The sequence below is a fragment of the Vespa mandarinia genome, chromosome 14 (genome assembly GCF_050613455.1).
Source record: "Vespa mandarinia isolate Hongniang chromosome 14, ASM5061345v1, whole genome shotgun sequence".
In the NCBI taxonomy this organism is placed as follows: Eukaryota; Metazoa; Arthropoda; class Insecta; order Hymenoptera; family Vespidae; genus Vespa; species Vespa mandarinia.
The window spans coordinates 4,950,727-4,977,500 of record NC_140823.1 but is presented as its reverse complement, the minus strand read 5'-3'; the positions used below and the strand labels follow the sequence as shown (position 1 = coordinate 4,977,500).

General features: G+C 32.7%; 8 protein-coding genes across 46 annotated transcripts in view; 3 read left to right on the top strand and 5 right to left on the bottom strand.

The window, feature by feature from the left end:
* msn (serine/threonine-protein kinase msn) overlaps window positions 1-1,043 on the bottom strand; it is a 30,428-nt gene extending 29,385 nt beyond the window's left edge. For 8 of the 18 annotated variants that reach the window (XM_035862278.2, XM_035862279.2, XM_035862280.2 and 5 more), the window contains exon 1: window positions 1-1,042. This exon is cut by the window's left edge and continues 160 nt beyond it. The gene's annotated coding sequence lies outside the window, so the exon portion shown is untranslated. The other 10 variants (XM_035862282.2, XM_035862291.2, XM_035862293.2 and 7 more) reach the window with 4 other exon arrangements.
* Window positions 1,044-2,137: 1,094 nt separating this feature from the next.
* On the bottom strand, window positions 2,138-11,085 carry MBD-R2 (PHD finger protein MBD-R2). Of its 5 annotated transcripts, none has more exons than XM_085661261.1 (17): window positions 10,641-11,084; window positions 9,398-9,902; window positions 9,136-9,270; window positions 8,752-8,778; window positions 7,737-7,837; window positions 7,499-7,584; window positions 6,121-6,523; window positions 5,923-6,037; window positions 5,505-5,809; window positions 4,565-5,296; window positions 4,318-4,449; window positions 4,082-4,165; window positions 3,495-3,780; window positions 3,269-3,406; window positions 2,788-3,185; window positions 2,445-2,681; window positions 2,138-2,374 (listed from the first exon to the last, which is right to left on the bottom strand). In XM_085661261.1, exons 1-17 carry the CDS (start codon window positions 10,978-10,980, stop codon window positions 2,250-2,252), a joined length of 4,149 nt encoding a protein of 1,382 aa, XP_085517387.1. In that variant the 5' UTR covers window positions 10,981-11,084; the 3' UTR covers window positions 2,138-2,249. The 5 variants fall into 5 exon arrangements, with proteins under 5 accessions (XP_085517387.1, XP_085517391.1, XP_085517390.1 ...); XM_085661265.1 differs by lacking the exon at window positions 10,641-11,084 and adding an exon at window positions 10,139-10,299; XM_085661262.1 differs by having other exon boundaries at window positions 2,139-2,374; window positions 4,565-5,293.
* A 1,272-nt stretch (window positions 11,086-12,357) lies between these two features.
* RpLP1 (ribosomal protein LP1) lies at window positions 12,358-13,669 on the top strand. Its single transcript, XM_035862319.2, has 4 exons — window positions 12,358-12,571; window positions 12,828-12,978; window positions 13,228-13,332; window positions 13,560-13,669. The coding sequence occupies exons 1-4, from the start codon at window positions 12,500-12,502 to the stop codon at window positions 13,571-13,573; spliced, it is 342 nt and encodes a 113-aa protein (XP_035718212.1). The 5' UTR covers window positions 12,358-12,499; the 3' UTR covers window positions 13,574-13,669.
* Window positions 13,670-13,808: 139 nt separating this feature from the next.
* Window positions 13,809-17,121, bottom strand: LOC118439970 (synaptotagmin-5-like). Of its 4 annotated transcripts, none has more exons than XM_035862309.2 (8): window positions 16,984-17,121; window positions 16,489-16,657; window positions 16,180-16,373; window positions 15,879-16,069; window positions 15,685-15,792; window positions 15,458-15,578; window positions 15,046-15,392; window positions 13,809-14,981 (listed from the first exon to the last, which is right to left on the bottom strand). In XM_035862309.2, exons 2-8 carry the CDS (start codon window positions 16,632-16,634, stop codon window positions 14,682-14,684), a joined length of 1,407 nt encoding a protein of 468 aa, XP_035718202.1. In that variant the 5' UTR covers window positions 16,635-16,657; window positions 16,984-17,121; the 3' UTR covers window positions 13,809-14,681. The 4 variants fall into 4 exon arrangements, with proteins under 4 accessions (XP_035718202.1, XP_035718200.1, XP_035718201.1 ...); XM_035862307.2 differs by having other exon boundaries at window positions 16,907-17,046; XM_035862308.2 differs by having other exon boundaries at window positions 16,489-16,652; window positions 16,907-17,042.
* Window positions 17,066-18,749, top strand: ND-13A (NADH dehydrogenase (ubiquinone) 13 kDa A subunit). The gene is made up of 4 exons (XM_035862317.2): window positions 17,066-17,206; window positions 18,012-18,182; window positions 18,316-18,492; window positions 18,568-18,749. Exons 2-4 carry the CDS (start codon window positions 18,051-18,053, stop codon window positions 18,631-18,633), a joined length of 375 nt encoding a protein of 124 aa, XP_035718210.1. The 5' UTR covers window positions 17,066-17,206; window positions 18,012-18,050; the 3' UTR covers window positions 18,634-18,749.
* A 1-nt stretch (window position 18,750) lies between these two features.
* Window positions 18,751-20,615, bottom strand: Sys1 (Sys1 golgi trafficking protein). 5 transcript variants are annotated; one of them, XM_085661270.1, is made up of 4 exons: window positions 20,490-20,611; window positions 20,186-20,295; window positions 19,825-20,031; window positions 18,753-19,492 (listed from the first exon to the last, which is right to left on the bottom strand). In XM_085661270.1, the coding sequence occupies exon 4, from the start codon at window positions 19,437-19,439 to the stop codon at window positions 18,915-18,917; it is 525 nt and encodes a 174-aa protein (XP_085517396.1). In that variant the 5' UTR covers window positions 19,440-19,492; window positions 19,825-20,031; window positions 20,186-20,295; window positions 20,490-20,611; the 3' UTR covers window positions 18,753-18,914. The 5 variants fall into 5 exon arrangements, with proteins under 5 accessions (XP_085517397.1, XP_085517398.1, XP_085517396.1 ...); XM_085661271.1 differs by lacking the exon at window positions 20,186-20,295 and having other exon boundaries at window positions 18,751-19,515; window positions 20,490-20,615; XM_035862316.2 differs by lacking the exon at window positions 20,186-20,295 and having other exon boundaries at window positions 20,490-20,613.
* Window positions 20,616-20,638: 23 nt separating this feature from the next.
* On the top strand, window positions 20,639-25,001 carry Hsl (hormone-sensitive lipase). Of its 9 annotated transcripts, none has more exons than XM_035862301.2 (11): window positions 20,639-20,774; window positions 20,989-21,530; window positions 21,623-21,824; window positions 21,894-22,107; window positions 22,192-22,379; window positions 22,465-22,747; window positions 22,845-23,067; window positions 23,163-23,353; window positions 23,482-23,810; window positions 23,907-24,032; window positions 24,115-25,001. In XM_035862301.2, the coding sequence occupies exons 2-11, from the start codon at window positions 21,172-21,174 to the stop codon at window positions 24,181-24,183; spliced, it is 2,184 nt and encodes a 727-aa protein (XP_035718194.1). In that variant the 5' UTR covers window positions 20,639-20,774; window positions 20,989-21,171; the 3' UTR covers window positions 24,184-25,001. The 9 variants fall into 9 exon arrangements, with proteins under 9 accessions (XP_035718194.1, XP_035718193.1, XP_085517392.1 ...); XM_035862300.2 differs by having other exon boundaries at window positions 20,648-20,785; XM_085661266.1 differs by having other exon boundaries at window positions 20,736-20,876; window positions 22,896-23,067.
* Window positions 24,732-26,610, bottom strand: san (Probable N-acetyltransferase san). 3 transcript variants are annotated; one of them, XM_035862314.2, is made up of 4 exons: window positions 26,473-26,610; window positions 25,363-25,519; window positions 25,075-25,241; window positions 24,732-25,001 (listed from the first exon to the last, which is right to left on the bottom strand). In XM_035862314.2, exons 1-4 carry the CDS (start codon window positions 26,526-26,528, stop codon window positions 24,830-24,832), a joined length of 552 nt encoding a protein of 183 aa, XP_035718207.1. In that variant the 5' UTR covers window positions 26,529-26,610; the 3' UTR covers window positions 24,732-24,829. The 3 variants fall into 3 exon arrangements, with proteins under 3 accessions (XP_035718207.1, XP_035718208.1, XP_035718206.1); XM_035862315.2 differs by lacking the exon at window positions 26,473-26,610 and adding an exon at window positions 25,753-25,904; XM_035862313.2 differs by lacking the exon at window positions 26,473-26,610 and having other exon boundaries at window positions 25,363-25,746.
* Window positions 26,611-26,774: the final 164 nt, after the last annotated feature.

The following is a 26,774-nucleotide window of genomic DNA, read 5'->3' as shown; positions in this document are numbered from 1 at the left end:
ATTTCTCTCTCGCTCTTTCTTTATTCTCGCTCGCTCGCTCGCTGACTCTACTCCACCTTCCACCACCACCACCACCACCCCACAACCCCACCAAACCGTCGAACTTGCTCTTTCTCTCTCTCTTTCTCTCTCTCTCTCTTTCTTTCTCTCTGTATCTCTCTCTCTCTCTCTCTCTCTCTCTCGCCTCAGCACCACGAGAGCCAGACAAAAATACAAGGATTGGAGAGAAAGAGAAGAGCACCTTCCTCCTAATCTTCGTCCTCGAAGTCGTCGTACTTATACCGCGACGAACCGAACACAAGAGAAGGAACGATCACTAATAATGGAGAGAAGAAAATTCCTTCTCTCTCCCTCTTTCTTTCTTTCTTTTCTCTCTCTCTTTCTCTCTCTATCGCTCGTTCTCGCTCTCTCGCTCACTCGCTCTATCTCTGTCTTTCTCCTTCTCTTTCTCAATCGTACAGAGATGGGCGTACCGGCGAACCTCGAGCAAAGACACTTTCTTTCTTCCCCTCGTAATAACTTTTTGTTTTTCACAAAAGAGAAGGAGGGAGAAGGAGAGTAAATGGGAGATTCTACTCGAGGATGGTAATCCACTGGAAGAGGACACACGCGACGACGTAGGTATAGTGACGGCGGCGGCACATGACGCACACACTAAAATTCACGAAGGAGGAAGACCCCAGCGAAGGTACGAAGGAACGAGAGAAGGACGGAAACAGGCTGCCACGGTCAGACCGTGCCGCGACGCGTCTCCATCTCGCGTCTTCCTCGTCGTCGTCGTCGTCGTCGTCGTCGTCGTCGTCGTCGTTGTTGTTATTGTTGTTGTTCTTCTTCGTTTCGTTTTCGGCTCCTCTTCGTTCTTGCTGCCGTAGCCGAACGAATCGTAAAAACGTACGGTCACAGCGCTTAGCGCTGGATCACTGTATTGTCATAACGAATAAATGTAAGAGAAACGAACCGAGTCCAGCGCACACGTTCCACGGCAACGGCCGTTCCACGTCCTGTGCGACTGCCCTCTCGCTCCTTTACTCTTCCCACTACCGCTCCTCCCTACGCGCTCTCTTACTCATTCCTCACAAAGCGCATGCGCAGATTATCTCTCTCGCTTCCACGCTCCAATCCAATGTATCTATCCTTTGGTTTCTATGTCGCCCAATGTCGCTTATAGCGAGATTAATACACGCGTTATTCCTTACAACGACGACGGACAAGGACCAACGTGGCGTCTACTTTTCATTTGTATTTCATAAAATAACTTTTAAGATCCAAAAACGTGTGCGATTCGTCATCTCCGAAATGCTCGGTCGATAATAACAGAATTTGAGTCAATGAATCCTGGCGACATCTATACGATCATCCTTTTATTCGTTTATGCAGTTAGCTTCGCGAGGGAAAATACGAACAGTTCTGTCGAGGAACTAAGAGATACTCGTTCGAGTCAAAGGATAATGATTATGCTAACGGAACGTATATTTACTAACAAACAAAAATGTGTTAGTTTAATATGATAATCTAAACAATAGTACAAGGAAAATATTTCTTGACTCTACTTATGTAACAATCATATAATATTTTACTTAATTATTTTCTATCTGTCCATGCGTTAAGATCACATTGTTTTCTATTCAACTATGCATGTAAATATTTTGATATTTACCCTGAAAAAATATCCTGTAATTTCTTCCGATATAATAATAATACGATCGGAATGATACAATAATTGTCGTAAGAAATACGAAATTAATTCCGTAGAAATTAACATCATTAAACATAATTATATTATCGTTTATGTTATTATATTAGAATTATATTAGAAACTTAATTTGTTTCTTTTTCTTTTTCTTTTTATATTGATCTATGATCATAACAATTTACTTTTCTATTAAATATGCAAATACATAAAACGACATTAATGTATTACGTACGAATTTATGAAATTGTAGCTTAAATTGTATTTCACATCACATTTGTTCGATTCTGACACTCGGCAACGTTATATATATATATATATAATAACTATATATATATATATATATTAATATATATATATATATATATATAATAACTATATATATATATATACAGTTACATTTGTGTATATATATATATATATATAGTTACATTTGTGTATATATATATATATATATAGTTACATTTGTATATATATTGGTTAAAGCAATTTTATTGTGCAATTACGCTTTCAACGAAAAAGTAATTCTTATGACATCATATTTGTACAAACGAATGCTTTAACATAAAGCAGCCAATTTACGAACTGTATTCAAATCTCTAAGCAACATTTGTACTGTTTGCTTCGTACGAGGTTGCACATCCGGACTAGGTATTATCTCGTCAGGATCCATGGCTTCCAAAGCTGTTAGAATATGAGAAACAATTGTGTTTTATATTCTATATAAATTCATTTTTATAAAATATTTACATACCACAAACTTGAGCTTCTATAGATACTAGTCTCGAGTCTATGTGACTCTGGAAATGTTCGATATGTTCCAGTAATCTCATTCGACATTCGGCCGAATCAATTGGTGCTTCTGGTTCTGGTATAAATGGTTGTAATGGAGTTGACAATTCCTGTCCAATTTCAGGTACATTAGTTTCACCATGAATATTATCCCCAAATAATCCAGAGATCGATCTGTTATCTTCCGAACCATTTGTATCTATCGTAACAATGAAACTATTGTAATAGAGCGATGGAATAAATAACCGTGATTAAAAAAGGAATGAGAAGGGAAGGGGGTGGAAAAAAACACTGTTTCAACTTACTTATATTTTCTATTGGATTTTCAAGCTTTAACTTCTGCTTTTCGTCCGGACTTCCATTTCTTGTTAATGCGTCTAATAATATATGACCGCCGTTTGAATTTATCGTATCCTCTTTTTTACACATAACTTTCGATTCATCTGAATTCGAGCTATCTTCTTCTAAAATTTTCATTAATTCCGAATCAGAAGCTATAGATTTGTCATCGTGATCATCCTTTACCGACGTTTTCGTTTCTATTTTTATGTCCGTACGTCTAGAGGTTTCAGAACTTGTGTCGGTAGAATCTATAGGCATTTTCATTACTTCTATTATTGGAACAGGTTCCATATCAGGCTTGGGTACATCCAATTTTTCCCAATTTTTAGCCCAAAGATATAATTTCGGATGATCTTTTTTCCTAATATGTGCAAATTTACACGTTTAATAGTTTATAGACATAAAGAACGAACGTAACGAAATGAATCGAGAAACTTTACTTACTGAGCTACATTAATTTTCACCCTCAGACTATGGAGAATTTGCTGCATTTGCAGTAAGGCCGCAACTAAATCGTACGAACGTTTTAATATTGCAGTTCTTTTATTAATTGCATTTTGATTCTTCGTTCGAGTAGATAAGCTAAAGAAGAAATATAAACATTTCGTTAAAGTTAAAACGATAAAAGATATCACTAAGAATAGCTAGAGACATTATCTATATTAAATACCTTGGCAATTTGCCTTCCTTTATCCAATCTTGATCGTGATAATATTTTTTCGAAGGCCGTTCACGATAAGGGTGTCGGCATATATAACAAACATACTTTTCTGGAACATCTTTTTCTTTTTCAATGGCATTACAGTGACCATGTTGCCAACACAAACAAAGGTCACATTGTATCATTAAACCATCTTCTTCCATATAGCCACAGGTACAATTAATTATTTCTTCTCGTCGGAGCTGCTCCACTTTTACCATTTCTCCATTGATCATCATCATAACTCCTTCGCTTTCTATAAATAAAATATTAATGTAACATAATATCCATTATTTAAACGATTTTACATAAAAATAGTAAGTCGTGTATTAATTAATTAGTAGGTAAATCATGATTAACCCCAGCCACGTATTCATTCTCAACTAATCGTTTTATAAAAACGTTCCATTTGCGCAAACTATTTTCTAAATCTGCCTCTAAGTTAATATTTATACTGCCAATAAATAAAATAACAATTATAATAAAGGAAACGGAGAGGAAAGGTTGAATGGAATAATGTTGAAATAAAAAGGGTGTTAAAAAAACAAACAAAATACCTTCTGCATCATTACTATTATCTCTTTTTGCAGAATCCCCTTTAAAGGGGTCGCCTTTCTCAAGGCGAGAATCATTAAGTTGACCTACGAGCAATACAAAATAATAAAATAATAATAAACGAAAATATTTCACTTAAAATAAGAAAATATAGCACACATATATATATATATATATATATATATATATATATATATATCTCGCAACTTTGATTATATGATACAAAGGTTCAACTTACTATTCTGACTATTTTCATCGCTTTTGGAGTCAGATTTCCTACGACTGTATCTATATATGAGAGCGGTAGGGCCTTCTGCATCTACAGCACTGTCATCTAGATCTCCATAATCGTCTACAATGTCTTGCATACCTATGTAGAAAAAGATACAAAAGATACATCGAATTTATTCAACGGTTATATAAAATATAGTATATAATAAGAATATAGTAATATTATAAGGTGTGAAAAATAAATGTATGCATACCATGTCGCCTTTTCCCTTTAGACGGTACATCAGAACTATATTCCGATAGTTGACGTTTTCTCTGACCTTTACCCCTTTCAATATGCATAGAATCGTCTAAAGATTTCGATCTATCCACCCTTTGTATTTCCGGTGTTACAGGTGGACGGACGGGTAATAATGTTTTAATTCCAACTTTCTCCGGTTTCTCTTCTCTTATTTTCATATCAAACAGTGTCCCTGGTGACATCGCACATGAATTTTCTTTCCTTTTTTCAACTTCCTCATCTATTTCAATACTATGACTTGAAATAGGTGACATGGTTTCTATTTTAATATCTTCTTTATGAAGTTCATTTACTTTCTCTAATTGGTCAACTTCATCTTCTCGTTCCTCGAACGTTGGTAACGATACGGATGGGGAAGAAGGCTGTACAAAATTTAATCTTAATTGCGACGTGGGCACTGGTGATCTTTCTTGAGCCTTCTTTTTCCCAAATTTATGAATTTTTTCCAATAAAGGAGTTGATTTCTTTGGAATAATGTCGTCAATAGACTCCCCGATCGTTCTTGCATATGCCAAATCTGCAACATTTGGTGTGGATCCCAAAAATTTCGAATATTCAGGATGATAATGTTTTATGTGCATTTGCAAAAGATTTTCTTTCCGAAAAGTTTTATTACATCCTTGTTTAGGACATTTATAAGCACTATCTTCCATCTCCACTCGAAGACCGCCGATGAAAACGGCTGCTTAAAAATAAATTTATCAAATAAATATCAGATACATTTTAATAATATAATTGTTAATACTGAGATAATCCCTTCTTTTAAGTATATACCATCAAAACATATATTATACTTACAATAAATCATTCCTAATGTACGTTTGAAACACCAACAGAAAATAAAAGATATATATTCTTTATTTTTAAGCGTTGCAATGAGAAAAATATCTTACCGCCGTTATTAACAGAAGTTCCAGTAGTTCCTGCGGATGCAACTGGTGTATTAACGGGCGTCGTGTTAATTGACATAAGTAATGTAGTTTCATTAGAAGTTGGCGTTTTTACTTTAGGCAACAATGTTTTTATCTTCTTTGGTATTTCTGGCGTAGGAACATCTTGCTTTAACTTTTGTCCGTGATTCTTTTTCTTACGGTGAATACAAAAGTCAAATTTCTCCGGATCAAAGTCAAACTGTCCTTGGCTTTCCATAAACGTCCTAATATCGTTCCTTGATCTAAATTTCTTTCCGCTCGATTTACTAAAACAATACTTCTTATGAAATAATGTTGCTATTAGAGAATGCAAATATGCATTTAATTTATTTTTTTAATTGCAAAAATTGCAATTTAATTTATTTAATCCTCTGCTTACTGTATAAATAAAACATCCCATTTTCCCGCAGACGTGCCAGCTTTTCTTTGAGTAAAGTGCTTCTGCCAGCCCGGTGGTAATCTTTTATCAGGTACAATAATAGAACGGCGTGGCCCTATAGAGCACAATTTTATATTAATTTATACAACTATAAATTGTAATAAATTTAGATATAATTCAGAAAAAAAAATTCTTTACCATCGTTTCCATCTACAATGTAAGATTCAATTCCTTGCGGTTCACCATCAACCCATGCTGGACCAACATATTCTTCTTGCTCCGTGTCAGATTTATGCGTTTCTTTTTTGGCCTTTTTCGGTAATGATTTCGTTTTAGGCACATTTGCATTAAATCCTTTTAATAAATCAGTACCAGGATCATAGCAGGGCCCAAATAGGGTACCATCCAAATCAATCTTAGGTTCTGGGAAACTTTCTACGTTATTTCGAACAACGGATTCTTCTTTCTTTATTGTTTTATCACTTTCATTTTTGGAACGTTTCCTAGAATGAGTATGGAAAAGCTCCATAACTGTATGCTTTCTTTTCTTGTCCCTCCTCTCTTGTTTACTTCCTATGTATCCGTCTTCTTTAACTGCTTGCTATACAATTGTAATATTAAAATAGACTTTATTTTTGTAAATTCTCAATCATCAGTAGTCAAATCCGTAACAACACTTACATACAAGATTACTGTTCTAATTATCCCTAATGAACTTTTAACCTCAAATCAAAAGTTTATTAGCTGAATTATTTTTAAAAATTTGTCATTCCTGATTCCTATTATTAATTTAAACGTTACTAATTATCAATTTGACAAGTAGAATCAAAAGAAAAGTACACAAATATGTGTTTGACCATATGTTATGATAATTTTTAAAAATTCTTTGTCCAAATAAAAATTGCGACTAAATAAATATAAAATATTCCCTTGAATATTGTTATTGTTTATATCGACTAATACTTGCAATTATTTATTCTTTTTGATATAACTTTAAGAGCATATATACTTGCAGACATATGGCAGCCATAATACCAAACAATAGAAATGTCTTGGCAAAAAATATTTCTTCTATAATATACTTTCGCGACTAGACAAAAATGAATAAAACTATGAATTAATAATTATGAATCTTGAAAACTTCTGGGGGGGAAAAAAAAAGAAAGAAAAAAAGGAGAGAAAAAAAGGAGAAAAAAAGGAAAAAAAAAAAGGAAGAAAAAAATGAAGAAGAAAAAGAAGATCCTTAGTCAGTATGTTTTCTATAAATATGCTACATAAAGGTAACACTATTTCGGCCAAAACAATGTCTAAAATTGAGTAATTTTGATCTTGAAATTTATACGTATATTCCATGAATTAACATAAAAATAATAAAAAAAAACTATGAGAATAAAGAAATACCATCGAAATTTCTATATTTTTAATGAAAATATAATCGTATTGAAAATAAAAACTTCCTTTACGATGCGTCATCAATTTAGAGATACATCTGTCAAAATCATAAAAGAAAACTGGCTTATGAAAAAATTATGAATTCGCGTAAAAATAACAACATAACCTCAATATTTATTCATACCGTTTCGGGCGGAGTGGCAATTTTAGTCATCTTCGAGGATCTGACAATCTTTGCATATCCATCATCAAAGAGCACATCATACCTGTCTGCGAAAATATGTCACTTATAATTATAAAATAGATGGTATATTATAAATTTAAAAAAAAATATCCTTCCCAGAGTGAAAACGTCAAACGGACAATGGGAGGACACAGTCGATCTCTGTCTTTCTCACGGTGATTAAGGTTAGGTCGCTTACCATTCCCTAAGACGGCGTTTACTTTAGCGGGATATTTTCTGCCATCCGCCCACGTAGCTAAGATCCTTTCTCCGACCGAGAACTCTTTCATATTCGTCTCCCTGGGGGTGTCAAATTGACATATTACCTTCCGCGTAAAAAAAACACAAAGAGGATAATAATTTCTCGCGACATCGTCAATTTTCTCGTGCAGCTTGTTGACAGGATTTTATTTAAAGTGCAGCATTTTGTTTTCTAATGTCAAACTAATTTAATCTTTGATAAAAGCAACATGTAGAAATTTCGTTTGTTTTTTGTTTTCTGACATAAAATCTAAATGAAAAATGTTATTACATCTGTCACCGCACAAATTCAAACATTAGAAATAAATTTGTAGATGAGAGCAACAATTACAGAGATATTATACATAAATAAGAAAAAGAAAGTACTACTATATAAGCATGAATTGTCGGTTATATGTATATATTTAAACAATTTATTCACTTTGCAAATAATGTTGTTTACGATGTATCGGAAAAAAGAAAAGCTATATATCAATACCTCAAGTGATAAGTTTGGAAGAATTTATTTTTATCATATTTACACGCAAGCACCTTGTTATCATACCTTTGACTTTAAACAAACAACATTCGCTATCAGTGTAAGTAATAAATTATTTTATTTATACGTTCTATAATTAAAAACGCTATACACATTCTTCATTATCCTCAAGGAGAATCAGCCAACAAAACTACTAAAAATTCTATGATCTACGAACGATGACATATAGAACACATTTGAATGCATTCTTTTAGGAAGAGACATTTAAGAGCATGGTCGGTCAACAGAATGAGTTTTAGAAGAAATATGTATATACATAAAGCTATGAAAAAGAATATTTGACAGAAAGAGAAACGGAAGATTCTACAGATCTACAAAATTAGGATACCATAGGAATGTTCAATTATGATCTAAAAACAATGAGAATTACTAAAAATTTTATTATCTATCCTCTAATAACGCAATATCCACTTACGAAGATGGCTGCACCCAAGATTGCTCGCTTTAAAGAAAAACACAGAAGACAGATTATACAACTGTCATAAAATTTCGTAAACGCTACTATTAATTTCAATAATGGAATAGTACACGGTAATTTAAAAGTTAAGTTAATTCGTGATCGGGATGAATGAATTTGTTGCTATTACAGGTCTCATGATTGATTTTAAGATTATTTTAACAAGATTAACAATTGTTAAGAGATGTAAAATACAAAAATATAGAAGGATATCATATATGTCATGAAATCTGTATTGCAAGCATTTGGAAGGTGATCACAAATAGTGAGTTTCACACACACATTGCTTTTACCTGTAAAGAGGAAATTTAAAATCTTCGAGTATAAATAATATTTACTTACTTTGTTTCTGTTTGTAATACACGTAGTCTCGAACTATCCATTGGTATCCACTCATCAAATCTTGCACTCCACTTATGAAAATGTATCAATACTTCTCTCTCTACCCAATCTGTTTCCACTACTTTAGCAGAATACCTGCCAAAAGTATTAACAATTAATCTATTTTCTTTCACGCATAATGTAATTTCTTACATCTCTCGATCACGATATGATCACGCAATATAAAACACTATAGAAATTCTTTTTCGATACCAATACACACCACTTTTCGTTGAAGTCCTTTGCTTCCAATTTGGCACCAGGGAAGAATTTTAAACTATCACGATTTAACGTTTTGTTTTTCACATTGTTTCCCTTGTCAAATTCTTTCTCATTTGCTTTTTTAAAGCCATTTACTTCTGTTTTCGGGTTTACATCTTTGGAAACATGTTGCACCTTTTTCTCAGATTCAACTATACCCGACTGAATCGCCATATTGTTTGCTTTTATTTCTGTGCCATTAAGAGTTCCTTCTTTTATAATACTCGAATTCCTTCCCGCAGATAACTTGCATCTCTGGTCCATTAAATCAGACGTCTCCAATAAATTAATCGAATCGGCAGATGATTCTGGTCTGGAATAACAGGTTTCACCGCAACTGTCAGACTTTGGAGTTCTATCTTCGGATATTAAAGGAGAATGTCTCATATTTAAAATTTCCGCATTAATTAAATCCAGATCTTCTTGCGCATAAGAAGTAGAGGTCTTTACTGACATGATTACTGGATCTAAAAACCAATACATAAACATACTTATAATAAACGTCAACAACAAATTTAAAATCTGAGGAACGAGTAATGATCGATTATTAAAGAAATATTAAGGATTTAACGATTGTACGACGCTTAAAGCAAAAAAATATCAAAAGAATATCTCTAAAAGTTTTCTTTGTTTCAATCATGCATGAGTAATAATAAGTTCGAAGGTTTCTCATATCATCGATTTATATTCATCGAAAGAAGACCATATTCTATTCCAGTAAGGAAAAACGCATAGCGAAGATACGCGTTTGTTCAAAGAAATCCATGAATTTGTGTGCCTCTCGCTGTGGATGATATCGCGTAGTAGACGCGAAACACAGGAAATATCTCGGAGAAGAGAATAGAGGCGAAACACGGAGAGGGAGACTTCGAAAGCACTAGTGTTACGAGCCAGAGAGGGGGACGAAGAAAGGGAGGGGAGAGGACGCGAGGCGAGGGGACGATAGAGGGAGGAGGAGGAGGGGGAGAGTGAAGAGAAGGAAGGAGATGAGAGGAGGAGACGAGTAAGTGGCGGTGGAAGAGAGAGAGAGAGAGAGAGAGAGAGAGAGAGAGAGAGAGAGAGAGAGAGACAGAAAGAAAAAGAACGCACTATCTTCTTTTCGTTTCTTTTTACAGCTGACAGCGGACCGTCCAGAGTCTCTCTACTCTCTGGTAGGTAGGTAGAAAGGAAGAAAAAAACGTAGGTTGAAATAGATCGAAAGATACCTGGATGGTTGTCATAGTTCGCAAAGACCGAGGGAACGCTGCCTTTCTTCAATGCTAGCTTGTTAGTTTTATTGGCGGCTTCGTAGTCGGCACGTTTAAAATGTCTGTGGCAGACGACTTGACCGGGCGTCGGCTTGAATCTCGTCTCGAAACCACCGCTCGTCAACCACCTGCCTCTAAGTACAGCGTCCTTCGGAAATTTATGAAGCGGCAAACCCTTGGTGCGTGCCTCCTGAACGTCGATCTTGCAGTTGGGCACGCAACATTTGCGCGCCATTCTCATCGCCCCCGCAGGCGGTACCCCCTTAGCACGCGAGCGCGCTATACGCCGCCGCTTCATTTACGCCGGTACTACATAGCAACGACCGCCCGAGAGAAACATTCGCCGAACAGGCGCACCTCGACACCGCCGCACCACCACCACCACATCCACCACCACCACCACCACCACCACCACCACCTCCTCCCCCTCCTCCTCCTCCTCCTCCTTAACCCTTATCCTTTATTCTCCTTCTATCCAATGTATATTAACGTCCTCGTCGTGGTCGTCGCCGTCGACGACTACCTTGCGTTCCGCTAAGCTTACAAAAAGCTCGAAGCGCCTCACGGACGCGCGCGCCCTTTGCGTCACGCGAAATACTCGAACGATACTTGCGAGATCGACGACGTCCGCAAAACTACTGAACACGCTCGACGAATCCTTTTTCTATTGGACGTATGATTCACTAGTAATCGATTACCTTACTTGAGTCTTGCGCAATTCGATTTTCGATAGTTAATCTAGCCATTCTACTACGCCTAATATTCACTAATCTTATTCCCATTTACGTTAAATATATTTCTTTTATCTTTCATTATTATTACAATGTTCTTTGAATTATTTAATTGTCTATCATTTGCTTGTTAGAACGATTACGTGCACTCGATAAATCTTTGATATTTGTTATCGATCGACCTTCCTCGCGATATAAGAAACATATCGATAAACCGAAACTGGTCAAATTTCGACCAATGAATGCGAGCAGCGACATCCTTTTAGATTCTCTGTGTTTCAAATATGTCATAAATACGTACTTTTGCTTATCTTCGTTTTATATATAAGTTATTTTACATAACCAATAACCATGTAATTTGATTAAATTATTAGTGTCAAAAATCTTCTCACACGTGTACGTTTCTAATGAATAATTTTTATGTAAGTGCCAATGTAAGTACATTGGTAATGACACGTACTAGTTTAATATTGATTACGTCATTCGAGAGACTGAAATTTCTAGTAAACTTGCGCAATACTTGTACACGTACGGGTTTAATATGTAAAGGCGTAAAGATTAATATATTGAAGATACATCGCACATAACGGATGTTATTTTAATAACGAATAGTTGCACATTTGATCATTTTCAAATGAAACGTATCGATCAGAGATAGATAAATACCAAGAACATATCTTGTTAATATTTCTTTTGCAATGTCCTCTGCCCCGATTCCTTGTTATATCATTAAATATTTGTTTTTGTAAAAAATTATTTATAACGGTATCAAATATATTACGTTTCTTTAATCAAGTCTGTTATATATATATCGTTAAGGTGGTATCTCACCAGACCAGATTTTTCGGTCTAACCAATCAGAGCTAACTACGACGTTAACTTTCTCCAAATGTAGCTTAATGAAGAATTCTCCTTGAGCGTATTTCGTTTCAGATCACGTGACATCCGTTGCGCGCTAACTCTTTCCCGTTGGATTCGACCAAACCTTTGTGCTTGTTCTCTCTGACGGAGCTAAGGCCATATCGGCGACTTGCACCATTATTAAGATCCATCGACTTTTAATAAAAAAAAATATAAACAGTAAAAATGACTACCAAAGCCGAGCTTGCTTGCGTTTATTCTGCTCTTATTCTCGTTGACGATGACATCGCCGTAACGGTAAGAAAATTTCACGTGTATTACTACGCTTGCCGATTCGTCTCATGCATTCGTATCATTATATCCAATGGTCTAAATTAAGTTTTCTTTTTTTATTTCATCGTTATGACTATGTTGGTCTTTTTTTTTCTCTCTCTCTCTCCCTCTCCTCCCTTTCTAATTCATACACTGAAAGTGTAAAGGTTATTTGAAACATGGAAAATACAAAACATAATGTGAAAACGAAACAATTATACGCTACGTGGTAATATTGCAGGGTGAGAAAATACAAACAATTTTAAAGGCTGCCAATGTGGATGTAGAATCTTATTGGCCTGGACTTTTCGCAAAGGCTTTGGAGGGTGTGAATGTGAAGGATCTTATCACTAAAATTGGATCTGGCGTTGGTGCTGCACCTGCTGCCGGTGGTAAGTATCTTTGATATTATGTGTAAGAATATTTTTCACTTTTTAATCTTGTCCTCTTCATCCACCTTTCTAACTAAATTTACATATTAGAATGGTTAGCATATGAGGATATATAAAATGAGAATGGAATTTTTGAGTCTTATGTTGTTGTATACATTGGCTTAAATTCTTTTAGCGACAATTATAATAGATACGATCAAATAGTTTTTCTATGATCTTCTCCATGTTGAAAACTTTTTCTTGTTTTAGTCACTGCTGCTGCAGCTGCACCAGCCAGTACGGAAGCTGCCCCAGCTAAAGAAGAAAAGAAGAAGGAAGAACCAGAAGAAGAATCGGATGAGGACATGGGTTTTGGTAAGTTGACACAAAGTTTATAAAATCTCACTATATGATAATTAAAGAAACTTATCTAATATTTATTCTAATCCATGTAATAGTATTCAATGATTATTCGATCATGTATTAGCTACTGATGGTATATGTGAAGATAATACATTTAAATGAGATAGTCTTTACATTTCAATGTTTTTATAAAAATTAAAGCATAAATTTTATACTAATTATATTTTATTCATTTACAGGATTGTTCGATTAAACTCAGGGATCGCATTATGTTGGTCCATTCCTCTTTTATGTACAGTTATATTGTACAGTGAATAAAACATTTTAAAAATTAAAAATATTAAAAGTATTTGTACTTTTTGTCACATCAGAGGAAGCATAAGTAAATGGTAAGCACAATTTTACAATTTGTATGAATATCTTGACATAATACTATGGGTACATTAAAAATCTAATGTGACACAACCTTTACGTATCAGGCATGATGTTATTTTGATAATAACTTAGTCGTGGCGAATATGCGTTTACGCCAAAGTACGTGTGGATATATTTATCTAAAATACGTATTTTTATAGTAAGCCAATAATATTTGAAAACATTTCAGACTTCGTCACTTCGTGAAAAGTTAGATAATATATTCCGTATATTTCACTTTTCAGTATGATATACATTTTTAATAGACTTTTGATTTTGCTACTATGAGACACTTATTGGACTTTTCATTGTTGAAAGAGCCTGCTTTCATTGACATTGAAAATATCTTGCAATTCTCATGAACAGAAACTAATATTAAAAGTACATCGTATGAACTACAATTACAATCGGCCACATATAGAAAGAATCCATATACCACTATAGAAGTTTCAGTCTATCGATAGATCCAACAATTACATCTATGAGATCAGCATTCATGCAGTTGATTCGGATAATATATCACAATTGCATGGGATTCGTAGTCCTTCGATTTAGATCATTCGCACGACATTTTATCAGCAAAACTGTGCGTTATGATATTGTAATATTGTTGATATATAACTTGGAAAAAAAGATATTTTAAATAAAACTCTTAAAATAATCTATATCAAGGCAATCGTATTTAGCGACTTTAGTATATTTTTAATCTATGGATATTATCGAAAATAATTCTCTGTAACGACGAATATATGTCTTTTAATTAATATTTGAAAATATTCGTATTCATTTGTATTGCGAACTTACGTTTATATTTAATGAAAAATAGATAGTACGCAATTTAATTCATTATAAATCTTTTCGTTTCAAGTTCAAGTACTTTTTACTAGACAGAACAAAAAATAAGCCCGAAGACTTATAATCATTGATCTGCAAGTTATATTTGATGCTTAATCTTTATATTCATCGGTACAATGAACTTCCGGCTCGGACAATGGTAACCATTGTGCAGAGGCACCCTTCCCTGACAATACACGATGGAAGAGTTCCTTTTGACATTTGCTGGAAACTTCGCATTTTGCGATCAACTCACCGTTAGCACGCAATATAGAAAACTCTAATGCACACTTCGAAAACACTTCGTTAGGAACATCAAAGCTAAGAATATCATTCCACACTGGGCTTGTCGCTTCCCGTTTGATACTGGACTTCTTCTTTTTGAGACTTTTCCCATCTTGCATAAGTATGACCTAAATGGATCGTGATAAGGTGAAATCTTTTTAAAACTGTTACCTTTTTTTTTTTTTCACCTACCTTTACATACGGATTGCAACTTGATGAATCGTCGGGTATAGGTAGATTCTTGGCCCTGACAACAATGACCGTCAATTTCTCCGCTAATGGTTGATATGAAAGAGACACCATCAATTCTCCCAAAGGTGGAGCTCTAAAACCACCCTCGGCTCCGTAACGCAATATCGGTACTCTAACGGTTTGTAGCGTTAGACCAAGAATATCCACTAACGTAGATAAATGGAATTGTGCATAACCCAAGCCACGATGTCTAGAGAAAGCATCGAAATCGTATAATAGAACTTCTAGAGTTCTATCGCTCAAGGACGATTCTGGATTTACTTCAAATACGAAGTCCTCGTCGAAAACTGTTGGAAAGGTGCATCATTAAATAATATTGCGTTCATGTGTATCATTCTCTGATCGGCTTTACCTGGATTTAAAGTACGTCTATGTATTCTCGTTTGCCAGACATTACTTCGATCAGGTAACAGGCGTATTTTAGCATAAGGATCGGCGGTTCCACTGAGTTCACGTGCACGTAAATTACGAGCCTTACAAAAGGAGAACAATCAATGTTTCTTCACGAAGATGAGATGATAAGTGTTAATAAGTAGTCTTATCTATTGACAAGAATCGATCATATATAATATTAAATACCTCTAATAGGCGTACTGTGAGAATACCAGCAAACGCATCATGAATCAATCCTATTTCTAAATCGCCTCTAAATTCGTCCGTTGAACACGTTGACGAGGAAGAAGAAAGCTACGAATCAATGTAACGAAAACCACAATACATACGTACGTACGTACGGTACATAAAGGATATTTATTAGAATAACTTTTGTATACCTTGTTCCGTGGTTCTGACTCGATTTCAAGACTATTCAGTCTCGAATGAGAACTATCTAAGCTTCTAGGAGGATGTTTAACGATTACCATTCGCTTCTCCGATGCTACGACCGTACCTTCGGGTAAAGGTGGTGCGAGAGGACTCAACGGTGACGTTGGAACGTCGTCGGATTCGGATAGATGATGTCGGACTATGAAAAAACATTGATCGAGGATAAAATAAATGAATCGTTTTGATAAAATCAGTTGAATCGATAAAAAAACAGGATATATTTTCTTTATGAATGATATATTCACTCACTTTTCCTTGGGGAATCACTCGCAATACTATCGAATACGTGATCCGATTGCCATTCTTCGTCATCAGAACGGCTAGCACTGTGTTTCGGAGTTCTACTATCACGACCAAGAGATACACTCGATCCTAATCCAACTAGAACGTCTTTCGAAGATCTCGCAGCTTCTTCAGCTCTATTCAATAAATCTTTCTCGAACCTGAAATAAACGATAGGACGTTAGATAGGACGATAGACGTTAGGTTACAATTTTGGGAAAATCAAATGATGCTGTGCACATGTAGCAGCTGATAGTGTTAAAAGGTAGAACAGACCAATTAAGAGGACCGACGCCCGAAGCAAGCAAGGGTAATCTTCGACGTCGTGTACAGATCGTATAAACGATCACTGCTGAAATTGCTCCAGTAGCAGCTCCAACGGTTCCTAAAACGGCAACCACTCCGGCTCCGTGAACGTCCATATTAATTCGATCTTGTATCTATCCTAAATTAAATAATTTCATTGGAGCTCGCGTAATAAGCTAAGACAACAATGCGCGATTGAATTCAAAGTTTTCGCCTCGTATGAAAATTTCATAGTCATTTGTATTTTGATCAAAGCTTTTTTTTTCTTTCTTTTTTTTTTTTTTTTTTTTTTTTTCTCTTCCATAGAAAATGACAACGTCGGAATGAGTTATAGAAATTATTAATATAGAGGGGAGAAAGCGTTGTTTGAAACATTGTCTCGACTCACCGTATATCATTTGCCTTACATTATTCTTATATATGTAGTTGATTAAAAGTTTGATCTGAACGTTCTGATCTACGTACACGAATATAAGACATATGGTGCCGGTAAGGCGTCCTGTAGCCTTGAAACGTATACGATAGAACGTACGTATCGCTTAAGGAAAAAAGCACTGATTTTATCTCGTTCTGTACTTTTCTCGCGCACACATACAATACGCTGCCGGCAAAAAATAATGGGAAAAGCTGCAAACGTTATAGAGACGTCGCATTGCTCACTTGCCCAGGCGGATCGATATCCGAGTAGGTAAGAATTCTTACTCCTAATCACTGGATCAAGTGGCCGCCCTTTTTCGAATTACTCTCTTCCTCTATTATACGTATCTATAAAATAATGACACCGAGTAAGGTTCTTTTTTTCGATTTTTTTTTTTTACAAAAGCTTACTTCACATCGTTCACGATAAGATTCTCCAACGATCGTATCTAATCGACAGTTGATCCTATGATTTTAATCTTACCAAAAAACCTCTGTGTACGTGCATTCAAGACGTAATAAAGGTCACTACATGGAATATTTCACGCGCATGATCCTTAGCAATATATATTGAAAACGTATGCTTATCGGTTTTAGATTTCAATTATATGATATTTCATTTTAAACTTCAATTTAACTTCGATAATATCAAATTTCATTCATATTGTAAAAAGTATATTTCTACGTAGATAGATGGATATATTTTAAAAATATGTTTTAATCATATTTCTACGGTGATTTGTATTGTAAATATTATTTATAACGTAAATTTTTTATATAATAGTATTGACAATAGTCAGGAGTTCAATTCGCGAAAAAAATTTTAAATTCCCAACTTTCGACTTCGATTAAGTTTGATCGATATAATTGAATTCTAATCGATATATTGAAAATTGTAAAATACTAATAATAATGTAATATCATTACAATTAGATTAATGATCTAATAATGAATAATATCTATATCGTATTGGTTATATTCAATATTTACAAATATTTTATCGTTAAATATTAATGATGTTCATTATACGAAAATACTAACCTAAATTGTATAACACGAAAACAAAACATAAATAGGAGACCTCTTACGGTACAGTGTCGTAACAGTTAATAAATATGGCGAACAGGAGTATTTTCCGTCTGTTGGAATCTTCCAGAAAAATATCACGAACAAATGCACCAGTAGTAACTTTAACGGTACGAAAATACTCAAATGAATCATCCGATGAAGTAACTCATACCGGACAGGTAAGGAAAATAGTTTTACTTCGATGACATCAAATCCTACATTGATTTCTAAAAATTATACTGTATCTATTTTATATGTTTATATATAAAACAACACTTTTATCATAAATAAACGTTCTTATCTGTTCGCTAGAAATTTGAAGACGATGACTACCGACTTGTAAGATTTGTCGATAGGCCAAAACATGTTAATCCTAATTGGGCTATAAATTATATATCTAAAACACAATCTATCCCTAAAAAAGATCGTGTTGTAGCATGTGACGGTGGTGGTGGTCCTTTAGGACATCCTAAAGTTTATATCAATTTGGTAAAAAGCAATAAAATATTATCATCGCTTATCCAAAGTAAAATTCTATAAACAAATTCATTATCTTTCATATAGGATGAACCAGGTTCAAATGTCTGCGGTTACTGTGGTTTGCAATTTCACAAGGAAGATCATCATTAAATGATATCCAGACTGAATATAAATAGTAAAAAATATATAAATTATATGTTAAATTGGTGATATTAATACTATATTATATTAATAAAATGAGTAGTAACTTCTTGGTATCGCTATAATCCAGTGTATTTATATGTATAAATAGTTTATAAAACCTATACTTCTATATTAGTCTAAGAGAAGTACTTAGATATATGAGTATAAAGAAAAGAAAATATTAAAGAAAAGTGTATTCATATTATTGATCTAACAAATTCATTAGATAATGTATATACACTTTTTTATTACAAGGCTGTTTTTTGATTATTCATACTCAGTGGTATTGCTTGCAATTCTGTTCTCATACAAAGAAATTCTCCACATACGCACATTATACTCAAGGAAACAATATTCAAACTCCACCAACTGAAAGAAGTTGGAAAACTGGCATTGTATGCCCAACAACAACACAAATGTATCAAGTGAGCTGTACATGCAAAGTCCATACACTGTTTTGTTCTCTGTACTAACCACCATAAGGCCATAGCACCTATTAATGCATTCAAAATAAAGATTACTATTACTAATTGTCCTCCAAAATCACGAATGTGTATTTCCTTATATTGAAAGGCATAATCCAAAGAATTTGTAGAGCCTAAAAGCGATGCTATAATCCAGATCCAAATTCCAAGAAAAAAATACATGACAGATTGTACTGCTACTATTTGTGAAATAATGAGTATAGGGTCCCATGTGGTCTTACGAAACTGACCAGAGATATTGTTCATTGCTTTGTTTGAAAATAGGTTCATTTCATAGATAAAAACCATCCAAATCCATGTATTATAATTTCCATTATATTTGTAAATGATCTTTTCAATTGCTGTAAAAAAATAAAATATATCCCTGTAAACATATAACATGTGCAATAGATATTTCTATTTTAATATTACTTTGTTCATATTACATTGTTTCTTTTTTTTTTTTTTTAATACAAATTTCATGCAGAACATTCTTTAAAATTTTTCTTTAAAAATTATTTCTTTTCTAACCTTAAATATTTGATTTACACGATTACATTCTATTAAATAAAACACATCTTTTGCATTAACATTATTATAATATATTATAAAGTTCCACGTCGAATTCGAACTGACATATTTACTTTAATGCATTCAAAGAAATGCAAAGTTAACATAATAAAGAAGTAAATACCTTTAGATATTTATAGTCGAGAAAGCTCTTCACAGTAATATATTTAATCACAATAATATATTTATACCAGTTAATATCATTATTATTGGGGAAAAAAATAAGTCCGACATAGACAACAATTAATAATAGTGATCTTGATTAAGGTTAGAATCATAAGCGCCATACGGGACTCGAGTCGAAGTTTGTTTAACTCGACATTCAAAGTGACTGTAATAAATATTTTATTAATGTTTCGTTATTTACAATGAGAGCGTGTAAATTATAAGGCTGAATAGATATGAATCATACGTATAAAATACATATTATGAAAATCGTTAGCGCTATTTGTCTTTCTTTGTTGTTATTGATACTGTCAACTTACAAAATTTTAACAAAGTAAATACTTTATATTATTAAATTAACTCTAATGGTATTCCAACCGAGAGATAAATATTAATTCGTAATTTTGTAAAATTTTTGAATTGTAAAAATCTGCAAAATCGATATATAATTATTTAGACCGAAGTTTGTCCGATCGGAGAAAGATAAAATAATTTTGCATTAGAATATATCTATATAAATATATATGCTTTGATAGAGGATAACAGGTTTGATGATAATGAAATTTTATATCGCATTGATGTTTCAATGTTAATAAATATAAAAATACGACAAATTTTGTTCACCATATTTTTTAATAAGATCAACAGCGTCAACAATCGTAAGGTAATTTGATTTTTTCAGTATATTATGTATAATCAGTAACAGTGAGATAATATTTTTTTGCCAGCTGGTAACATCTTTTATCAGTTATAACAAGTAATAGTAAACTTGAATCACGATGATTGGATATTCGTAAGCGCGCGGATTAAAACTGTCCAGTCAGTATCCGTCTTTCTAAAGAAAAGCGTACTCTCATCAATGACGCATTTGTGTTTGGAGAACGCTCATCGATTGCGAAAAGCTTTATGGTAACAATGATGTTCGTAGTACACGATTACATTTTACTGCATGATATGGCAAAGTTATAAAAACATTGTTGATTTTGTACAATAATGATTTGTAAATGAGTTGTGAATATTTTTCAATGTTTATTATTTAAATATAAAAATGAAGAAAGAGTAATATTATGAAATATATCTTTTAAATAAACTATAATAAATTTATTTATTAATTTTTATACAGATTTCATTGTTTATGGACTCAAGGAACTTTGAATGGTGAAGTTGTCATATAAATGGAATTTCTTTAAAATTATGAAAATCAATGCGTATACAATAATAGCACTATTCAGTCGAAGAGATTCTTAAAAAATCATTCCTTGATTACTTTTTATATTAATCATAATACAGTTGACAACAATTTCAAATGTCTCTTGATGATGATTTTGAAAGACCGTTTGAAGAATTTGAACCTCTGCAATGGGGAGCTCTACGAGAACTGTGCCACGCTAATAAAGACTACTTTTCGACGCATCAAGATGAAAATGGATCAAGAATCAGAGCTGGTCTTTTGGCAATATTGGATCACTTAGAAAAAATGCAACCTATATATAAAGAAATATCAAGAATCGCACCAATGTTTGATTTTGATGAACAAACTCCAGGAAATGGATATAGAAGCTTTTTAGTATTAGTTGATAGATGTATTATGCACTCTGGTACGGTATGCCGTCAAATGTATTGTCAAAAGGATTCCTTCCTTTTTCGTAAAAGTTATTATATGCGGTAAATAATAATTTTTCATTATATCTTTAATATAAACATATTAATACATGTAATTTACATGCAGTATAATTATTAATTTTATATGTATTTAGAGAAATTGAGGCTTGCTCTCAGTTGTTAGCATCTTTATACACTTGTCTACAATACTTGAAAACTCTTTACTCTTGGAGCGATCGAATGAAAGATGGAAAATTATCTTTGTTTTCTTCTAATGAACATACTCCACAAGAACTTTTAGATCAGGCAGAGAGTATAAATCAATATTGTTTTTATGGTAGATGTTTAGGATTTCAGGTAATTTTGAAAATTCCCCTAATTATAAGATTGAGATTAAATATTAAAGGCTTATTATAATTATTTCAGTATTGTGACAATATAAAACATATTTTAAAAACCTTATCAGTTTGTTTGGCCTCATTTAGTGAAGTTTATTATTCTAATGGAACATTATTTGGACGATGCGCTAATTCTTTAAAATATATATTGGATCCAGAAGCAAGAGCACGTCGTATTGTTCACGTATCTCAGCATGCAGATGTTTCATTTTGTCAAGCTTTCTGGTTTTTGAGTGAAAATGGTAAAATCTCTTTCCAAAAAAAAAAGAAGAAAAAAAAATCCTAGATTGTGGAATTCGTTAAGGTTCTATTATTAACTATTTCAGAAATGCTGTGCAGTTCAGTATCAATGGTAGTACCATTAAGTATAAATCAAGTGATATCTATACCTCCTGAAGAATTAACACTTGATACGCTTGATGGAAGTAAAATCTCTATTCCAATACCGAACAGTCATATAGGGAGAAAGCCAATACATGTCCGATTACTTAGTGCTGTACGTCGTGTTGGAATGGTATACTAATTATATAATAATTATGTAATATTTTTATTTTTATATTTATTTATTTTATAGATAAGATAAAAATATTTTTTTCCAGGTCGGATCTGCAGGTACTGGAGGTGAATTACTTGGTTTATCCGAGAGTTTGATTATCCATTCTCATGGGGGAGGCTTTGTAGCACAAACTTCCCGTTCGCATGAAGCCTATTTACGAACATGGGCAGTAAAATTAGGTGTGCCTATTTTAAGTATAGATTACAGTTTAGCACCAGAAGCACCATTTCCTCGTGCTCTTGAAGAAATATTATACGCTTACGCATGGTCATTGAATCATGCGAGTACACTGCTTGGAAGTACAGCACGGAAAGTACTTCTTATTGGTAAAACATCTTCAATATTTCGGAAAGATACAAATTTATTTGAATGTATAATTAAATGGAACTTATTTCAATTATTCATAAAATAAAACATTAACAGGGGATTCTGCGGGGGCAAATTTGAACTTGGGAATTACTTTTAAATGTTTAGAAATGAATATAAGAAAACCAGATGGTATTTTTATGGCATATACACCAGTATTGGTAGAATTTGTAACATCACCATCTCGGTTATTAAGTCTAACTGACTTATTGCTACCTTTTGGTTTTATGATGCGATGCCTAAAAGCTTATGCTGCATTGGATAATAAAAAGACCTTAGGGTAATACTGAAAATGATTTATAGTATCTGCATGTAATTTTTTTTTTTAAGAAATTGAAAAAATATAATGGTGATACAAATGAAGCTTCTTTGCAGCCCTAAAGACAAAAATCAAGGTAACAATGAAGTGATAGAATCAGAAACTGAATCATTTGCAGAAGTTAGCGAGAGTGATCTTATAGCATTAGCTCTTAGTCCTAATGGAGACGAAACGAATGATGCACATAAACTTGCCTCACTTCCATCTGACTCTACATTAAACTCTGTAAGCCTAACAGATGTTGATGGTACGTACAATGTTAGACAAATTAATCCTATAATACATATTAATGAATTTAAATAATATTTATTAATATAATATCAAAGTATAAAAATAAAAATAAATTTCAAGTCAATGATATTATTTATATACTAGGAATAGATCATCCAAAGCAAGAAGTTAGATCTCAAGAATATATCAAAAAATTTTTAGAAATGTATAGAAATTCAAGCATACGTACTTCAATCCCTGTACTAAATAATTATAATGGTACAGATGACAACCCTCCAAGTAATGGCAAAACATGGTCACTTTTTGGATGGCCACTTGGTGGAGACAAAAGAGAAATTAGAGAACTCGATATGACGGCACGAGCAAAAAGTCCTTTAGAAGAATTTGTGTTCACTGTTCCGAAAGATCCACTCTTGAGTCCATACCTTGCATCAGATGATCTCTTAGCTCGTTTACCACCCACCAAAATTTTAGTGAGTTTATGGCTGTTAGATTTTATCTAAACTAAAGTTTATTAGATTTGTAAAAAGATAATCAATATTATTAATATTTGTATATTGTAATTGTAGACGATGGAACTGGATCCTTGTCTTGATGACTGTGTTATGTTTGCAAGAAAACTAAAATTGCTAGGAAATGTAGTGACTCTTGACATATTATCTGGTTTGCCTCATGGATTTCTTAATTTAGCACCAGTGAGATAATTTTACTTAATTATCTGTACATATGTATAATTAATACATAATATAATTATATCTTATTATTTTACTTTTGTAGATTTCAAAAGAAGCATATGAAGGTTCTGAACTTTGCATTAAAAGGATCTTGGAATTATTACAGTTGTAATTTTATATATACACACACACACACACACACATATATATATATATATATATAAAAAATTATACACATGGTGTATATGCTAAAAAGCTTTGTTAAAATGTGATGATCTATAAACTATTTCAACCTGGTTTGTGATTATTTAGAGAATATTTGATCGATTTATGAGATTTGGTAATATATATACAAAATTTATTATGTAATATCTAATATAATTAATTTTTAATTTATGCATTTTGTAATATATGTATATGGTTACACAGTTTTTATTAATAATTTTGGAATTTGTAATTTGCATATATATTTTCTTTATTTATTTTTGATCATATAAATATAACTTAATTCACTTGATTTTTCGTATGTTTTAATTTTGGTTTAATGCTATGTTAAATCCAATTTTTTAATCTATGCATCCTTTTTCACAAGTCTGTATTTCGTAAATAATGCAAGTTTGATATTGATTGCTACATAAGATTAAAATATGTCTTTAGATTTTTATATTTGTATCGTTATTTATGTACAGGTGACTCCATAACATTTGATGCAACAGTAGATGTAATAACAAGGAGCTTTATTCATAGAATTCAAAGACAAATATAATTTTGTGATGGTAAAGAAAAAGATGAAATGAAGTAATGTACAAGAAAATTTATTAGTTGATAGTCTGTTGATTCGTTTGATTTGCTCGAGGTCGCAATGTTTTCTGTAAAACATGCGCATCCGCAGGCTCTATTCTTTTATAATAATGTTGTTTAGTTTCCACTATTTCAAATCCAAATTTTTTATAGAAATCAATCGCCCCTTCATTACTTATTTGAACGTGACTAGGAATATATGATACATTTGTTAAGAAATTTTCAGAAATAATATTTCATAATGATTTAGATGTATACTTACAGAAAAATTGAGTCAAAATTTCCATCTTTATTGACATATTTTAAAACGTGTTGTACCATCACTGTACCAATTCCTAATCTCCTATAAGGATATAAACACCCTAAAGTCATTATATATAAACGTCTAGAGTTTTCTGAAGTATCTACACGACAACAAACTGCACCAACCTACAAATATAGAATAATATTCTTTGGAAGTAACAAATGAAGAATATAACTGATATGAAAATAATTGTTAAAACATATAATAAATTTATAAAAATAAATGAATATAATACGGTCTAATTACCACTATGTCATTGTAATATGCTAGTTTAGCAAGTTCTCCTGCTTCTAAAACGTCCTTATAAAATTTTTCATTATACGAAACTGGAAACACCACTTGATTTAAGAGTTTAAGTTGTTTTATATTATGAGGCGTTACATCTCCCAATTCTATCTTTGACCTGTAATAAATCGAGAGATACTCGAAAATTCTGTGTTCACCTCCTATGACACCAGCATCTTTAAATCGGCTTGTTACAATCATTATAAGCGTACAAAAAGTGAAATATTATCTATCGTTATCAGTCGTATAAAATACGTTTAAAAACAATAAAATACTTTTGAAAGTTGATATTTATACATTTAAAATATAAGACAATTTGTTGAAGATAACCTCAAACTTATCACAATTTACCTAGTCATATTGGCCGACAATAAACTCCTCACGGAGGGATAGTTTTAACCTACTAGCGATTGGTCGCATTGCTAAGAGTATTTTATAGATGAAATTGTTGCGCGCGCAATACTTTTACCCGCCAATTTTCTTCTATGTCGGTTATTCCGATCGGTTACTTTGATTATTATATAATTAAAGACAGGTAAGAGAAAAATATTATTTAATAATAAACATTGTTTAAAAGTAATATTAAATATTTAAAAATTTTGAAATGGTATTGATTATTTATTGCCATATGTATATGTGTGTGTGTGTGTGTGTGTGTTGTGTGTATATATATATATATTTTATATATATATACACATCATACATACATACATATCTATACTTAATTTACAGATGCAAATACACGTATAAAATGATAAAAAATGATCAACTTAATCAATCGAAAAAGCTATACAAAATCGTTAATCATTCCTTAAAAATATTTACTATGCTTCACATGTATTGGTTAATACTTTTAAGCTGTGTACTCACTTACTTAAATTAAATTACGTCACATGCTTAAGGTTATTTTATTATTATATTTAGGTGATATTTTATTCAATATTATGTAGTAGGAGTGAAAAATTTTTTCTGTTATTTTGCTCACTACTATATGTCAACAATCGTTCTTTCTTTTTTTTTAGTACTGTTGATGGATTAACATTGAAAATAAATTTTCGATTTAGAATTTACATTTTGATTTCCCAATATGGTTGCGATCGTCGCCATCTTAAATATAACGACGTCATACTATCGTACGACGAAAGATTTTTAGGAACACGAAAGTCAAACGTGGCAGCAGTCCATCTTTACAGATAGTGAATGTATCAAAAATTCATTAATCTATCTTTAACACATTTGTTTTATATTTTCACCAGTGGTTTGATGCTCCAAAGGCGGTCGATTCGCCAAGCTGAAAGTGCACAAGACATATTCAAAGCTAGGCATGAATTTTGGAAATGTAGAATGCCAATGATATCTTGAAAATAATAAAC

Bases quoted from the DNA above. Each gene is read 5' to 3' on its own strand.
- MBD-R2 (XM_085661261.1), bottom strand. From the start codon at position 10,980: ATGAAGCGGCGGCGTATAGCGCGCTCGCGTGCTAAGGGGGTACCGCCT. The intron at 8,779-9,135 runs GTAAGTAAATAT...TTTTCTTTAAAG, and splicing joins GTATTACAAACAGAAACAAA to CGAGCAATCTTGGGTGCAGC. The intron at 4,450-4,564 runs GTATGCATACAT...TTTTCTACATAG, and splicing joins TAAAGGGAAAAGGCGACATG to GTATGCAAGACATTGTAGAC.
- RpLP1 (XM_035862319.2), top strand. From the start codon at position 12,500: ATGACTACCAAAGCCGAGCTTGCTTGCGTTTATTCTGCTCTTATTCTC. The intron at 12,572-12,827 runs GTAAGAAAATTT...GTAATATTGCAG, and splicing joins ACGATGACATCGCCGTAACG to GGTGAGAAAATACAAACAAT. The intron at 12,979-13,227 runs GTAAGTATCTTT...TTCTTGTTTTAG, and splicing joins TGCTGCACCTGCTGCCGGTG to TCACTGCTGCTGCAGCTGCA.
- LOC118439970 (XM_035862309.2), bottom strand. From the start codon at position 16,634: ATGGACGTTCACGGAGCCGGAGTGGTTGCCGTTTTAGGAACCGTTGGA. The intron at 16,374-16,488 runs GTCTGTTCTACC...CGTTTATTTCAG, and splicing joins GGCGTCGGTCCTCTTAATTG to GTTCGAGAAAGATTTATTGA. The intron at 16,070-16,179 runs GTGAGTGAATAT...GTTTTTTCATAG, and splicing joins GAGTGATTCCCCAAGGAAAA to TCCGACATCATCTATCCGAA.
- ND-13A (XM_035862317.2), top strand. From the start codon at position 18,051: ATGGCGAACAGGAGTATTTTCCGTCTGTTGGAATCTTCCAGAAAAATA. The intron at 18,183-18,315 runs GTAAGGAAAATA...TCTGTTCGCTAG, and splicing joins AAGTAACTCATACCGGACAG to AAATTTGAAGACGATGACTA. The intron at 18,493-18,567 runs GTAAAAAGCAAT...TCTTTCATATAG, and splicing joins CTAAAGTTTATATCAATTTG to GATGAACCAGGTTCAAATGT.
- Sys1 (XM_085661271.1), bottom strand. From the start codon at position 19,439: ATGGTTTTTATCTATGAAATGAACCTATTTTCAAACAAAGCAATGAAC.
- Hsl (XM_035862301.2), top strand. From the start codon at position 21,172: ATGTCTCTTGATGATGATTTTGAAAGACCGTTTGAAGAATTTGAACCT. The intron at 21,825-21,893 runs GTAATTTTGAAA...TAATTATTTCAG, and splicing joins GTAGATGTTTAGGATTTCAG to TATTGTGACAATATAAAACA. The intron at 23,811-23,906 runs GTGAGTTTATGG...TTGTAATTGTAG, and splicing joins TACCACCCACCAAAATTTTA to ACGATGGAACTGGATCCTTG.
- san (XM_035862313.2), bottom strand. From the start codon at position 25,602: ATGATTGTAACAAGCCGATTTAAAGATGCTGGTGTCATAGGAGGTGAA. The intron at 25,242-25,362 runs GTAATTAGACCG...CTATATTTGTAG, and splicing joins CATATTACAATGACATAGTG to GTTGGTGCAGTTTGTTGTCG. The intron at 25,002-25,074 runs GTAAGTATACAT...ATATATTCCTAG, and splicing joins AATTTTGACTCAATTTTTCT to TCACGTTCAAATAAGTAATG.